Source organism: Rosa rugosa, chromosome 1 (assembly GCF_958449725.1).
Source record: "Rosa rugosa chromosome 1, drRosRugo1.1, whole genome shotgun sequence".
NCBI classification, from domain to species: Eukaryota; Viridiplantae; Streptophyta; class Magnoliopsida; order Rosales; family Rosaceae; genus Rosa; species Rosa rugosa.
In genome coordinates this window covers 8,696,363-8,711,252 of record NC_084820.1, presented here as the reverse complement: position 1 = coordinate 8,711,252, position 14,890 = coordinate 8,696,363, and the positions used below count along the sequence as shown (strand labels likewise).

At 40.5% G+C, this 14,890-nt stretch overlaps 2 protein-coding genes and 1 long non-coding RNA gene across 3 annotated transcripts; 2 read left to right on the top strand and 1 right to left on the bottom strand.

Moving 5' to 3' along the window:
• The first annotated feature begins 2,796 nt into the window (after positions 1 to 2,796).
• LOC133714944 (uncharacterized) lies at positions 2,797 to 3,724 on the top strand. Its single transcript, XR_009848905.1, has 3 exons — positions 2,797 to 3,090; positions 3,274 to 3,335; positions 3,612 to 3,724. It is a non-coding gene; the product is annotated as an uncharacterized LOC133714944 (long non-coding RNA).
• Positions 3,725 to 5,227: 1,503 nt separating this feature from the next.
• On the top strand, positions 5,228 to 9,043 carry LOC133714937 (probable L-type lectin-domain containing receptor kinase S.5). Its single transcript, XM_062141222.1, has 2 exons — positions 5,228 to 6,873; positions 7,982 to 9,043. The coding sequence occupies exons 1-2, from the start codon at positions 5,586 to 5,588 to the stop codon at positions 8,839 to 8,841; spliced, it is 2,148 nt and encodes a 715-aa protein (XP_061997206.1). The 5' UTR covers positions 5,228 to 5,585; the 3' UTR covers positions 8,842 to 9,043.
• Positions 9,044 to 13,141: 4,098 nt separating this feature from the next.
• LOC133714929 (2-oxoglutarate-dependent dioxygenase DAO-like) lies at positions 13,142 to 14,701 on the bottom strand. Its single transcript, XM_062141217.1, has 3 exons — positions 14,239 to 14,701; positions 13,650 to 13,965; positions 13,142 to 13,521 (listed from the first exon to the last, which is right to left on the bottom strand). Exons 1-3 carry the CDS (start codon positions 14,565 to 14,567, stop codon positions 13,273 to 13,275), a joined length of 894 nt encoding a protein of 297 aa, XP_061997201.1. The 5' UTR covers positions 14,568 to 14,701; the 3' UTR covers positions 13,142 to 13,272.
• Between the last annotated feature and the right edge of the window lie 189 nt (positions 14,702 to 14,890).

The window sequence follows — 14,890 nt, the reverse complement described above, 5'->3', positions numbered from 1 at the left end:
ATCCCACCGACCTACAAAGGTTGGCCTTCAGTCTTTTTCGATCACAAAGCTTGGCAAAATGAGGAAGCTGTTAAATCTTGAAGCTAATCTTTGCTCCTTGTTCGATATGTTTTTGAGACTAATCAAGAATCGATTGCGATGGAGAGTAAATCCCTGGTAATTACACTCACAAACAGCTCAACTATCTTCTCATCTGTGTTAATCTTAACAACCTGATAAGCAATCATCAATCTTTGGCCACCCCACCTCCATAAGCAGCCCAATTTGTGCAGTCAGGTCGATCATAGCGGTCACAAAAAGAGTGCCTAATTTGCACTAGGAAAAACTTGTATATATTAGAGTTTATTCCCACATCGAAGAAAAATGATGAGAGTTACTTTTTATAAAACCTTACACGCGAAGCGTGCTCGCCGAGCTGTGTAGCGCCAGCTTGTGACTCAAGCGAGGGCATTAAAGTGGTGGAACAACGGGTCGGCCCACAACAGTGTAAGGATTACGGGTTTGTGCACTGTCAACCCATATTGCTTGGTGGGCTGACCCGGCTGAACCACTATTTTTTTTTTCCTTCTTTTGATTTTCAGATCATGAAAAAGAAAGCAAGTATCAAAAACATAATCAAAACCAAGAGTCGATAGAGAAAAAGAATAGAAAGGAAGAATATAAAATTTAGGGTTCAATTCTAATTAATTTCGTAAGTCAAGTGATAGAAACCACTACAATGTCTAGATAATTTTATTTTTAAAAAATTATTTATAGATAGAGTAACGTACTCTAAGACTTCAAAAACTAAGCGGTAGATCTACAATCCAAATTGATCATTTGATTACACTTAATTACTATCATCATACTTCTTTAGTATAATAATACTCACCAAACTTCCTAAGAAGTTGAAAGGTTCCCGGACGTCCTTCCCTTTGAAAACCGGCTATATTCACACACTATTTTGTGTTAGACATTACTAATCATATACATCTTTTCGTGTGTTGACTAAAACATAAAAGGGTGTGTGATTAATGTTGTTAAAGAAAAAAGATAAGTGAATTAATCTCATTTCTCAAAAAGAAAAGGAAAAATATTCTCTACTTAACCATGATTGAAATTCACACAAGGCCGGAATCATGTAATGAATTGAGTGAACGCACTCATTCTCATATTTCTTGTTTCACTAGTATGCTTTAAGAATTAAGATAGAGGGTAGGTACACAACGAACACTAATGACATGGAAAGTAGCATTCACTACCAAATTAAGCGTGTCCAGTGTCCAGCCATGATCAGATTGATCACATACAAAACTCCCCATTTCCATCGTAAAAAGAACCTCAGTTAGTATCACTAGTTCATGAACTATATATATATAAGTTGTGTTTAATTAATTCTTTTGGATCTAAAAGAAGAATGTTCCTTTTAGATTATTTGATCATATCAAATCCACCTAAAACACCTTGAAAATGTTCTGGGTTGACTACAAGCTGCTTAATAATACATGCTTTAGAAAATTAAGGCAGTTGATAAAAAAATGCCTTAAAATTTAGACAATTAAAGAAGAAATAAAGGAAATACTTTATGTAGAATCTTGTACTGTATTGATCGACGACATGATGCCAAGCGCTATAAAACATGTACATAGTACATGTCAATTTGGAATAAAGTGGCTTCTTAATTTTCTTTCCAAAAATTAAAGAATTCAACCACTTTAGATAACAATTATTATGTTTGTAGATCGATGTGCATATGCACCCCCTTCAACTGCAATCTGGCTTTCCCAGTCACTGATTGACTGATTTGGTACAAATTAATTGATAAAATTGAACTTTATATGAAAATATTATCTGTAATCTGTTAAAGGATGTATGACTGTTACAAAGCCAAATTAAAGAGCACCACTGACAAGGCTGGCAATTCCTTTTTGTTTCTTGATGTGTGAATGCATGATGGCAATTCAATAAAGGACGAAACATTAGAAGAAAAATCTACTTCATACACGGTTCATGTTTTTGTTATATATAAAATATATATAAATCACAATTTTCGGTTCATTGTTTTTTAACAAAGTTAATACTGCATTATATTGTTCCCTAGCTTTGATCATCATGACTAATAAATTATAATCATTTGCTTTTGAGTTCATATTAAGATCGAATCGACACTTTTATTTTTTAACGAATACATGTCACTAGCTAAGCTTAGCTAGACTAGTCATCCACAATAGGTATATTTTGATTTCGATTAACTCGTTGTAATATGAAATAGTTTAGGCTTTCTCGAATCAAAGGTGAAAGAGTGATTGTGTAGAAAACATGCATGTATAGCATATGTGAATTTGTTTGTGAATGATGGTGCATTAGTCAATTCATTGCAAATCAGAATAGATTATTAAAGGTTATGTCAAGATTGAAGTGTAGAATCATGACGATTTCGGCGGATTATATGGTAGACAATGAAAAACAGGAAGCACTATATATTAGGGGTGGCTGAAAATGCCGGACCTGCCGAAACCAGCCGGAAACCGGCCGAACCGCCGCCGTCGGCGCCGACCAAAACGGTAACCGAAGGTCCGGTTCGGTTCTGCCGAACCGTATATACGTACACGGTACGGTAACGGTACGTCTATTTGCAGATATACGGTATTACCGACCAGCCGTATATATATACTTTTATTATTTTTTATTTATTTTTAATACGAGATATGTTTTGAGCCGTTGATTTCTATCATCTGTAAATTACAGCCGTTGGATCTTAGTGGATATTGAGATAACCTAAGGGGGTCAGCGAGGTTAGGTCATTTGTGCCCGCAGCCTCTCTCCTCTCTCCCTCGAGTCGACCCTCTATTCCTTTCTCTTCCTCTCAGAACCCAGCTCTAATTTCTTGAATCCAGCCCCAATTGTACAAAATCTTTGGCCATTCCAATCCCAAAAACACGATCTACGCAAGATGCAAACCTCACCAACATGAATTTTAACCCCAATATCATTTGATTTTCGAAATCCCCAAATCCTTCGACCCAACCCTAGCTGCTAGTTTGAACTTTGAAGTGGTTGCTCAGATGCTTGTACGGTGTTGAAGTGGTGGTTCAGAGCAGAAAAAAATAGGTAAAATCTATATCCTTTTAGTCTTGTACTGTTGTTACTCATTTTAGTCTAATTTCTATGAAAAAAATTGTAATCTGTTGCTGATTTTTTCATGCATGCATTATCTGCTCCAGATCTGTTAGGTTTTGCTCGATTTTCCATAGTTTCTGTATTGATTTTTATGGCTTGGTGTGGTTGACGCAGGTCAAGGATGGAGCCGATGGACATCGTTGGAAAGTCAAAAGAAGATGCCTCGCTTCCGAAAGGTAGATTTGATTTTGTGTGTTTTTTGTGGTTATTTTTGAAAGTTAGGTTAAATCGATTTTGTGGCTTTTGAATTCGATGTTGTCCGTGTGGTTATGAATTTTTCCGTACTTTTTCTTGGTGAGTTGATGTGATGGAACGATTGACTGTATATGTTATCTGATTCTTTGTGCATTCAAGCAACATTGAGCATTGCCTCAAAAAAAAAAAAAAAAAAAAAGCAACATTGAGCATTGCCTGAACTGTTTGTATTGGTTGTCTATTTTTTTAATTTGAAGCAACTGCTGCGCTGCATTTGGGAGGTGCAACCTCTTCTACAACAACTGCTACTTGAAGATTTGGATGCTGCAAACTATTGGTGCTGAAGATATAGCGGCTTGTTTTTTGTCAAGTGATTGAAGTCATCAAATCAGTGAATCAGAAGCAGATTTTTGTTTGTTTGTAGTTCCTATTATGAAGTTATGTAATATTTAAGTACACGTTTAGACTTTGAAATCAGTCATGCACATGATTTCTGAACTTGTGTTCTTGTAATGTGGAACTGGAGAAAAGCTAAACTAGAGAAACATTAAGTCTAGAACTCTATAAGAAGGTGAGAAATAGGCTTGATGAAGATATATTATCGGTGCTGAGTTGAGTAATTGGTATCCATTGAATAAATAACTTATCAGAAAAAAAGGATTATTACAGTTTGATTGAGTAACTGGGCTGAAAATTTTCAATTTTTGTTTGGCCCATTTATTTTCGGTTGGGCCTAAACCGAGCCTTAACCGACCGGAAACTCGGTAACCGAAATGTACGGTTACCGGTTTTGGCGGGACGGTAGTGGTACAGCTTTTTGAATTACCGCCTCAATCGGTACGGTAGTCGGCTCAGCCTAAAAAAGTCGGTAACCGTACCAGGGCCAGCCCTACTATATATGGTGAGAACATGTAGCATTTTTGGTATATCTGGTGGGTGACACAAGAAAATGAGAGACTACTGCATTCATATATATATATTTCCAATACTTCATGGGTGTTATGTATACAGTATACTTAATTAAATGAATTCCTATATGGTACTTAATATGATTAGTTTCATGCTTTTACAATTAGTTACGGTCGAAATTAACACGTAATTATTAGAATTTTGTTTGTTTGGAGAAATTATCCGATAAATGTATGTACATATGTTAATACGTACTGCTTGACTAGTAATGTATCTACTTATTAATTACTTCATGTTCTACATTTAACTAGTAATCTTATTCAATATTCATAATTCCTTATGGATTAGAGTTGAGCTACATATAAGGGTAAATCTTATTTCATTGCTTAATTATGAATTAGGATTGAGATATCAAGTTGGAATTTCGCCCAAAACTAGAGATTAATTAAACCCTAGTAAACAGCTTTAACAATACAAGTCTAGACAAAAATACTAAAACATTTAGCATTGCCATATTATCAAGCAACGACTTATTTTTTGTTAGTTTGCAAATCAAGTTATTGAGGGTCTCTCTCCCTCTCTCTATCGATCATGGTTCTTAATCATCACATACATCAGTGAATGCTAATTGCCTGAGATGAAGATTGGAGAGAATCAGAGAAACATAAACTTTTTCATGACCAATAAACCAATAGGAAACAACCAAAACTCAGAAAACGAAGCAATGTATATAAAAAAGGAAATCCTTTGATCCCCTTGAAAAAAATGGGTTCGAGTCACCATGGGGTAGGAGTGAAATCATTTGATCCCTTTGAAAAAAAAAAAAAAAACAATGTATATAAAAACCTAAAAATGAGGTGGCTGAATGATAATGAAGGGTGCATGGCCGCCAGACCCCTACTGTCTATTGCTAGATAAAGCTAAAAAAAGCTTCGATATACAAAGTTGAATTTATCACAAACCTGACCCTTCCAATTTTAAAAACATGGCTTCTTGTTTTTTTTTTAAAGGAACATGGTTTCTTGTTTAAAAATTCATAGTTGATTAATAGTTTAATACTTTAATGCGAAAGTTCCGAGTATATCACCGAAACCCCGTTTTCAAAATTCAAACACTTCGGTTTCTGGGAATAAAACAAAGCAGCGACCTAAATAAACAGATGAAACATTGCAGGATCTGCTGGGTTGTCCAAAAATCTATACTCTAAAAGAGTCTTCCATCTATATCCTCCTCACATTTTGATCTCTGTACTGCCCAACGTGCGTCGTCGTTTCTGAGCTCAGCAACTACAAGACTGAAACAGCCGGTCCCAGCTATCTCGCATGGTGATTCTGTTTCTCTCCCTTCTGTTGTTGCCGGCAGCGGCTTTCACCGACGCTCAGACCTACGAGGTGAAACCCTACCAGTTCGGTCCCTTTGATCCAACATATTACGACAGGTTCGCCGTCCTCATCCCCGCCACGATCAGCTTAGGAGCTCTTCAGATCACGCCGGACTCCGCCAATGGCAACTTCAGCATGACCAACAAGTCAGGTAGGATCTTGTACAACCAGTCTTTCACCCTCTGGAACTCTGATCTCAACTCTTCTTCTCCGGGATACGTCGCCTCTTTCAACTCGTCCTTCCTCATTAACGTCTATCGTCTCAACAGCTCCGGCATCCACGAGGACTCCGCCGTCCCCGGAGAGGGCATCGCCTTCATTATAGCCCCGGATTTGACCCTCCCAGCAAACAGCGCCGGTCAATATCTCGGTTTGACCAACGCCACCACCGACGGTAACCCCTCCAATCACTTGGTGGCAATTGAGCTCGACACTTTGAAGGAGGGCTTCGATCCGGACAACAACCACATGGGGCTGAATATCAACTCGGTTAAGTCTAACAAGACGGTGCCACTTTCGGATTACGGGATCGAGATCGCGCCACCAGGCACGGAGCTTTATATGGTGTGGATCCAATACGACGGTGGGTCACATAATCTGTCGGTGTTCATGGCCAACCAGACCGATCAGAAAAAGGACGGGAAAGGAGCGTTTGTTAATATCCGGCCTCGGCCCACCAGCCCAATTCTAACCGCCAACATTAACCTCAAGGACATTGTCAACCAAAAGTCCTACTTCGGATTCGCCGCGTCCACCGGAAGTTACATCCAGCTCAACTGCGTGTTGATGTGGAATCTAACGGTGGAGATTCTGCCGGACGTGGAAGGTGGAGGGGACAACGATAAGGTGTTGAAGATAGCACTAGGGGTGGGTGCCGGGTTGGTTTTGGTCCTATTGTGTTTATTCGGGGTGGGTTGTTATGTGTACAAAAGGCGAAAGGCTAAGGCGTCGGACCCTAACATTTTGGGCGCGCTTAAGAGCCTTCCCGGAACACCAAGGGAATTCAGTTACCGAGAGCTTAAGAAAGCCACCAACAACTTCGACGACAAGCACAAACTAGGTCAAGGTGGATTCGGGGTGGTATACCGAGCTGTGCTAGCTAAGGAGGATAATCTCGAAGTGGCAGTGAAGATGTTCTCAAGGGACGAGGTCAAGGGCAGAGACGACTTTTTGGCCGAGCTCACCATCATTAACCGCCTTCGCCACAAACACCTCGTCCGGTTACTCGGTAAGTACTTTGTTAATCTCTTTCTTAATTCCTAATTAATTATGGCTTAGTCTTTCAAATCATTTTAAAACTCACGTCCATGCACGATTAACAATATTAATCACATGTATTTCCAGTCGTCGTGCATGGTGAAATTACTATAATGTTTAGGGTGTGACATAATGAAATGGGACCTAATGTGCATCACCAACCTTAGAGGATAAGACCAAGAGGATTTGCATCTTGGTACTAAACTACTGATTCATAGATGCTATAAACTTAGTTGTCAGTGAGTCTCCGGTAAGGTCCATCCTCTGGGTCCAGAACGAAATTTAGCCGATTTTTTTTATCGGTCATGAAAGTTTAGCTTATTCTCTCTAACAAGATGTGGACTCTTACATATACCAAAGATTAGTATTTACTATTTAGTTGACCAACAAAATTAAAATTAAAAGAGTAGAGTATTAGAGTTTTTTTTTTTTTTGGGGGCTGAATAGACAATGAACCTCTTTAACGTCGCAAATTTATTTAAAAAAGTTAAAAGAGATACAAGGAGAGAGGGACTAAGCCAAAGAGTAAAGTATTAGAGTATTATACCCACATGGTCCAGTTCAGTTGGCAAGTTGACTGTGCTCCTTAAGCAAGTTGAGGGACTTGAGGCAGAGGTCTCAAGTTCGAGCCTTGTGTATGGAAAAGACTATGCGGGGAGGGCAAGCCCACCTATTTGGTGTACTCGATGCCCGGAGGGGGGGTGTCGCTGCGTCTTTGGCGCGGCACTGTGCTGGACTTCGGGTAAAAAGGCCATTGCGTGCCTCCTTGTGGTCCTTCCCAGTACCTCCTTTTTTGAAAAAAAAAAAAAAAAGTATTAGAGTATTATGCAAAGTCAATCGTGAATGCCAGAAGGATAGTTGACAATTTCTAGCAAGAGTATTGGTCAACAATTGGGGATGTCAACATTGGATACGCATATGAAGGTTGACTGAAATATTCAGGATTAATTTTGTGTATTAATGTGTTGTTATTGAAGAAATATTGCATTTTTGCGTGTACAATGGAAAGTTGAACCAGCTGGCATGAACATGTTTGGGATGGTGCATTGTGTTTGATCGATTCAATTTGTGACAAACAGGTTGGTGCCACAAGAATGGGATGCTTCTCATTGTCTACGAGTACATGCCAAACGGGAGCTTGGACAACCACCTATTCTCCGGGCCGGAAAACACAACCCTAGGATGGAAACAGAGGTACAAGATTGTCACGGGTGTGGCCTCAGCCCTACACTACCTCCACAACGAGTACGACCAAAGAGTAGTCCACAGAGACCTCAAGGCTAGCAACATAATGCTTGACACCCACTTCAACGCGCGCCTAGGCGACTTCGGCTTGGCGCGCGCCTTGGACAATGAAAAGAACTCATACGCTGAACTCGAAGGTGTCCCGGGCACGATGGGGTACATCGCTCCGGAGTGCTTCCACACGGGAAAAGCCACATGCGAGTCTGACGTGTACGGGTTCGGGGCGGTGGTTCTAGAAGTTGTGTGCGGTCAACGGCCGTGGACTAAAATCGGCGGATACCAATTTCTAGTGGATTGGGTATGGTCGTTGCATAGAGAAGGGCGTGTGCTGGAGGCTGTGGACGAGAGGTTGGGTAATGACTACGTAATTGAGGAGGCCCAAAGGCTTTTGCTTCTTGGGCTGGCTTGTTCGCATCCAATTGCGAACGAGAGGCCCAAGACCCAAACTATAGTTCAAATCATTTCCGGGTCGGTTCCAGTCCCCCGAGTCCCACCTTTCAAACCATCTTTCGTGTGGCCTTCCATGCCGGAAGGAGTGAGCAGCATTGCCAACACGGTTAACACGACGTCGTCCTGGCCTGTCGGGATGTCAGCCTCCGATAGGTCTGAGTGGAGCCCACATTTGGACAGCAGGGATAGCCTGGACAGGTATGGAGGAGCAGGAATATATAGTGACAGCTCTTCCCTGGTTTAAGTGTTCGCTCATTCTGTAAGATCTCAACCAGTACTGTTAGTCCCATTTTGTTTATTTTTCCTCTCCACCATTTGAATAAACATAGAAATTTCATAGTTTTTGATTGGCTCCTCTTTTGTTTTTCACCAAAGGTGAATGAATGTCCATGTGTAATTTGTAAATTCTGTTGATATATTTATAGATGATACAGATTCTTATTATTTTTTTTTTTTTTACTGCCTCTTGACTTAAGTTTTCTGTGATAAAATATTAAAATTCATAGTATCAAGGATCCAAGATTATGATATTGACAATTGGGTTACCAGGACTTCAATGGAAATTAAACAGTTGGAACAAATAGCTTAAACCAAACAATCCCTTCCAAACCAACCAGTTCAAGACTATTAGTTTGTTAGGTGTTGCTGAGTCTCTTTATATACCTCCATGTAATTCTCAATGAAAACTAGACACCCTTTTCACTCACATTTTCTTAGCTATATATCGATCTGATCCAACCTAGCTCTCTCACTCCTTCTTCGTCAACCTAGCTTCACCTCCAATGGCGGAGGATTCTGGCTCTTCAACCCCTGATCTCTCCACCACTACTGCTTCTCTTCCGGCTCCTCTAGCCTCTGCTCCGATCCTCTATCACTCCCAAACATTATTGGTCCAGTTATATATATTCATTTGAGTTATGTCCTCACTGGTTTGACTTCATTCTAGCACCGGATTAATGCGGTTTGACGCTCAATCGCGGCCGTTTAATATCTCGGTTTGATGCCAGCAAGCATTTGCAGTGACAGGGCACTTAATGCTTGTAATGATTCTGGTAGCTTGGATGCCAAGTATTTGATCATGCACAGGTACAGTAACAATTATTGGCTGTAATTTAGGCAGTTAAGCCGCAGATGACCGAGTTTTATTTTGCCTCCCATTCTCAAAATAGAAGATGTGAGATTTTTTAGGCAGTTTGAATTTCACTACATGAAGTGCCACAGCTAGCATAGGAGAATTCCCTCATTTTCATGTCTGTACTTTTATTGAAACAAAAATATGTTTGCAGTAGCACAAAAGTGTGCCATGTATATAGAAATCCTCTTGATATTTTAAAAGCTTAATGACAACAAAGATTAGCTAGGCTTAAATGTATTGACAAAAGTGTTGTATAAATGCCAGAAGAACCAAACTACATTCCAAATTATTTCCGGGTTCTTTCCGGTGCCCTGAGCCCTGGAAAATGGAACAATGGACTGTAACCAGATAAAAAATCAACTAGCGGAAGTGTACAGAAGTGTACTAAAGTGATAAATTCATATACTCACTCGAAAAACCGGGCTACAACAATATTGAGCCATGAAATAAAACCCTCAAAGAATCTAACATAATGCTACCATAAAGTGAAGTTTCAAGTAACTAAGTAACCTGATATTACCAAAGAAGACTCCAACCAAATCGGGGTTTATTCATGTTTCCGAAGAATCACCACATAAAGGGCGTCCCTGGACTCAACTGAAAAATAAAAATAAGAGGCCGAGCAAACCAACTACCAGGTGTAGCATCGGGACAAGTAATTAAATATGGAGGCCCAAGTAGAGATCTTTTAAGCCCAAACGCAACAGCAAGGGGACCCAACTCCAAGCAGTATTCACCAACCGAACACGTTAAAACGTAAGAGGACAAGTGCCCTCAGCAACATATTCTAAATCTAACGGCTAAGATTATGATAACGTAAGAAGTCAAGTCAACAACTCATTGAAATTGTTATAAGTTTAGCCCAGAGAGCCTTAAAAAGTATATCAATGGTATTAAAAATAAAAAGTGAAACTCTAGGGTTTCTAGCACACTTTTTCCGATCATCTAATGGCAGAGGACATGGCTTCTCGTTCGGCTGAGGCGTTAGCCTTAACGGAAGAGGCGGTGGTCGACTTTGGGACTGTTGGTGCTGCAGCGGTCACGGAGGAATGGTTCTATCTTGTGGAGCGACTGAATTGTTTTACATACAGATGTATCCCTAGCCTATACATAGAAAAGGACGTTCATTAGAGGCTGTGCATGAAAGAATAGGAATAGACTCTGTGTCTTTGCTTATTGGCCTGCCCCTGCTCTCATCCGATTGCTAACGACAGGCCCAAGACCTATGATATACTTCAGAAGTTCAGATTTTGCCGGCCTACTCATGAGTAACATCACCTTCGGCAGTGAGTCAGTGACACCGGTGTGCAGGATCAAATTTAGTCGTGAGTCAGTGACACCGGTGTGCAGGATCAAATTTAGTCCGACCAAATCGGCCAATCCAGTATGGTTGACTTGGAATGAATTAAGGACATTGTTTGTTTTAGAGTTAATTACTGGTTACTCCCTATAGTTTCGTCGTTTCAGTCCCTGACCTTCGAATTTCACCTAAAAAGTCCCTGAACTCTCAATTTCCTCCCATTTCGTCCCTGCTGTCAAGCTCCGTCCAAATTGTCTGTTAAATTGCTGACGTGACATTCCTCACGCGCTGAAATGTCTAATTTACCCTCACTTACTTTTTTTTTTTTTTTAATTTATTTATTTTCTTCTCTCTCTCTCCTGTTTTTCTTTTTTTCTTTTTTTCTTTTTACCTCTTCTCCTTCCATCTCTTTCCTCCTCTGTTCGAATTAAGCTAACAACACAGCAAGCTTCGTTTGCACAACACTCAATCGGTCTCCGAATCAGCATAGCTAAATCATCAACACAATTACAAATTAAGCTAAACAGACTATTAACAAACCAACCATAGACAACAATAACAGAGCAAAACCCGAAAAGCTGAAAATTCAATTAAAGAAACAAACTTTCAGACTAGAAACAATGGAACCAGAGGAACAAACCCAATCATCAGGATTGGCAGTGACGGCGTCCATGTGGCACCCCACAAAGGACAACACTTTCCCGGGCACAGTCCCTGGGTACTCCACAATCACGTTGCCCCTGCCGGGGTGGTAAGTCACGTGATTGATGAGGAGAGGTCCGCCGCCGGTGGTGGTGCTAAGGGGCAAGAGAGGCGAGCACGTGCTTGACGACTCGGTCCTCCTGAGGAATGAGGTCAGGGGGGTTGTTCTGGACGAACTTGGCCTCGCCGATGAGCTTGGAGAGGAGGGATATGAAGGAGTCCTTGTCGAGGTCGCCGAGGGTTTTCTTGAGGTCGTCGGTGGTGGAGGAAGCCATGGTTGTGGAAAGTCGAAATCTTTGGGGGTTTTGGTGATCGACGAGGACGAGGATGAGGAAGAAGAGGACCATGAGGAAGAAAAACGGTTTCGCCGGAGATCGAGAAAGGAAATGGGCGCGGCGACGGCGGCGGCAGCGATGACAGGGTCCTCATCGCCGCCGATGCTGGAGTCCAAGTGTGCGGCTTAGGACTATTTCTTCATGGTGGATGGAGGAAGAGAAGTGGAGGAGATTGAGGGAGCAGGAAGTGAAGATGGAGAGAGCTGGGTTTGTTTTTGGAAGAAGAAGACAGAGATAAACAGATGAGGAAGAAGAAGAGGTAAAAAGAAAAAAAGAAAAACAGAAGAGAGAGAGAGAAGAAAATAAATAAATTAAAAAAAAAAAAAGTAAGTGAGGGTAAATTGGACATTTCAGCGCGTGAGGAATGTCACGTCAGCAATTTAACGGACAATTTGGACGGAGCTTGACTGCAGGGACGAAATGGGAGGAAATTGAGAGTTCATAGACTTTTTAGGTGAAATTCGAAGGTCAGGGACTGAAACGACGAAACTCTATAACTATAGGGAGTAACCAGTATTTAACTCTTTGTTTTACCATATGGCTATGAATAATTGATTTTGTGTGATAAACTCTCATACCAAAGTAATGATAGGATCAAGGTTATGACTCTGATAATTTGGTAATCAGTTCAATGGAAAACCTACGTACAGGAAGAACATCTAGCTTATAAACAAACCTTCCAACCAAACCGTCTTCTCATTCCTCTCTCTATTTATTAATGGATTGCTAAATATATCTTACCAACTCTGAAGAACAACTAGTTTCTTGTTGCTTCTTATCAAAAAGTGCACTCCATATGCTTCTTTGAAAGGCCTTCCTGTCGCGTTGGGGAGTATTTAGTTATTTACAACTCCATATGCACTCCATTCTTTGAAATTATGTCCTCGCTGGTTTGAAATGTTTCCTTAAGCCATTCCTGACTCTGACTTCAAACTCTCACACATTGAATTGGTGTGTAATTTTCATTTTATTTATTTTTCCTCTCAAAATGAAAAGGAATTAACTACTTTGCCGATTTCTTTTTCATTAATGGTAAACAGAAATAAGTTCAAGAACAGCTGATAGATTCATAGAACCAATCTGACTTGACCATTCATAATTAGACAAGTACCGTTAATACAGGTACGGTCTACAATGGATTATTTAGTCAACTTCTAAGAGGCAGGCTGACATATGCCAACTAGCTTGGATCATATCAGTCAATTAAGACTTGATGCGCACAAGTTCTAGAGCTTCACCAGCATGCAATTTTTTGGAGACTCTGAGCTTTCTGAAATCATCATAAGTGAAAGGGACATAGAGACGCGGATGCTCCGAATCAACAAATTCTGGAGGAGCTTCCAATGCTTCCTCCTTTGGTCCCAACAGAAAGGTAGCAATGGAGACTCGAATGGTGGCCTCCCTGCATTGAACTCTGTGCTTCAAATTGCACAGCCTCCCATTGCTCCAAGCCTTAATGTATATACCAACAACAACAAGATGCATGTAAGAAACAGAATTTAGGGTAATTTACTGGCTTTTTATTAGGGTAAATTAGCAAAAGTTACTAGCAATATAATTTATGTTACCCATATACCTACCTTAGCAATGTCTCCAAGATTGACAACGAGAGTGCCTGGACAAGGATCAACTGGTACAAAAGCACCAGACTTGCTCATCACTTCAAGACCTCCAACATTTTCATCATCTTGAAGAATTGTCAGAAAACTCGAATCTGTGTGCATCTGAACTCCGCAAGATCCAACGGATTCAGGAGTGAAATTATACTTGTTTATCCTGAACTGGCAAGGCCACCCATTAAGAAAACCGGTCTTCAAACCGAGACTCTCTGCCAACTTATGCCCTATATCCACTATCTGCTCATAAATTGCTCCTGCATACTTCTCTATCACCTCTCTGCTCATTCAGTAACAGTAAAAAAAAAAAAAACCAACTTCAGCAAACAATGCAATAACATGGACCATGTTGTTTACTTAATTGTCGTCTTATTTAACATATGTTATGTTATGGCATCAGAAGGTCAATATAAAGATTGTACATAACACATGAATCCGATCATATACTAACTAAATACATCAATTCAGCTACTGAAGACCACAGGCAAGATTATCATCAAAATATGAGCAGCAAGTAGAAATGATGGAGTTAGCAAAGCAGCCCTTAGCTAACCTCTGGTAGGAAGAAGCATCCAACTGAGAGCAAAAGGTCTGCACAGCCTGAGATGATCCCAAGTCATAGAGACCCAAAGCCTCATAGAGAGGGTTGACCTTGCTGGGCGCCATGTAGCCACTGCCAGCTATGACATCAGTGTTGTTCTTCTTAATCTCCATGGGCAGATCAAGAAGAGATCTGACCACCATCTTCATCTCTGACATGAGAGACAATGGGATCTTGTGGTTGACTAGCCTGAAGCAACCCCATTCCTCTGATGCTTCCCTCAGTTTTTTGTACTCTTCAGAGTCTGGAAATTGATTCAGATCAATCACTGGAATAGCCATTTCTGAGTTTCTTTGTTGGTTTTCTCTGGTTATCACGCTAAGGTTTGGACTTTGGAGTCATTTTGGATAGTCCAATTTATACTGATATAGTCTGTCCTAGTGTCCTTGCTATATTCCATTACACGTATTAATGGATTCATATCTTTAATGGGATCGGAGTGTTATCTTGGAATTCAGTGGTTGTCCAATTCCGTATCCCTTTTATTGCCTGCATTGGTAAAAGCTTAAACTGACATGGCGGCCAAAAGAGCAAGAAACTTTAGCACGACATCTGCTGATTTGCATACATTGCATGTGAGATTTTGGGCACGCAATTTCCACTC

Bases quoted from the DNA above. Each gene is read 5' to 3' on its own strand.
- LOC133714937 (XM_062141222.1), top strand. From the start codon at position 5,586: ATGGTGATTCTGTTTCTCTCCCTTCTGTTGTTGCCGGCAGCGGCTTTC. The intron at 6,874-7,981 runs GTAAGTACTTTG...TGTGACAAACAG, and splicing joins ACACCTCGTCCGGTTACTCG to GTTGGTGCCACAAGAATGGG.
- LOC133714929 (XM_062141217.1), bottom strand. From the start codon at position 14,567: ATGGCTATTCCAGTGATTGATCTGAATCAATTTCCAGACTCTGAAGAG. The intron at 13,966-14,238 runs GTTAGCTAAGGG...CTGAATGAGCAG, and splicing joins GATGCTTCTTCCTACCAGAG to AGAGGTGATAGAGAAGTATG. The intron at 13,522-13,649 runs GTAGGTATATGG...ATATACATTAAG, and splicing joins ATCTTGGAGACATTGCTAAG to GCTTGGAGCAATGGGAGGCT.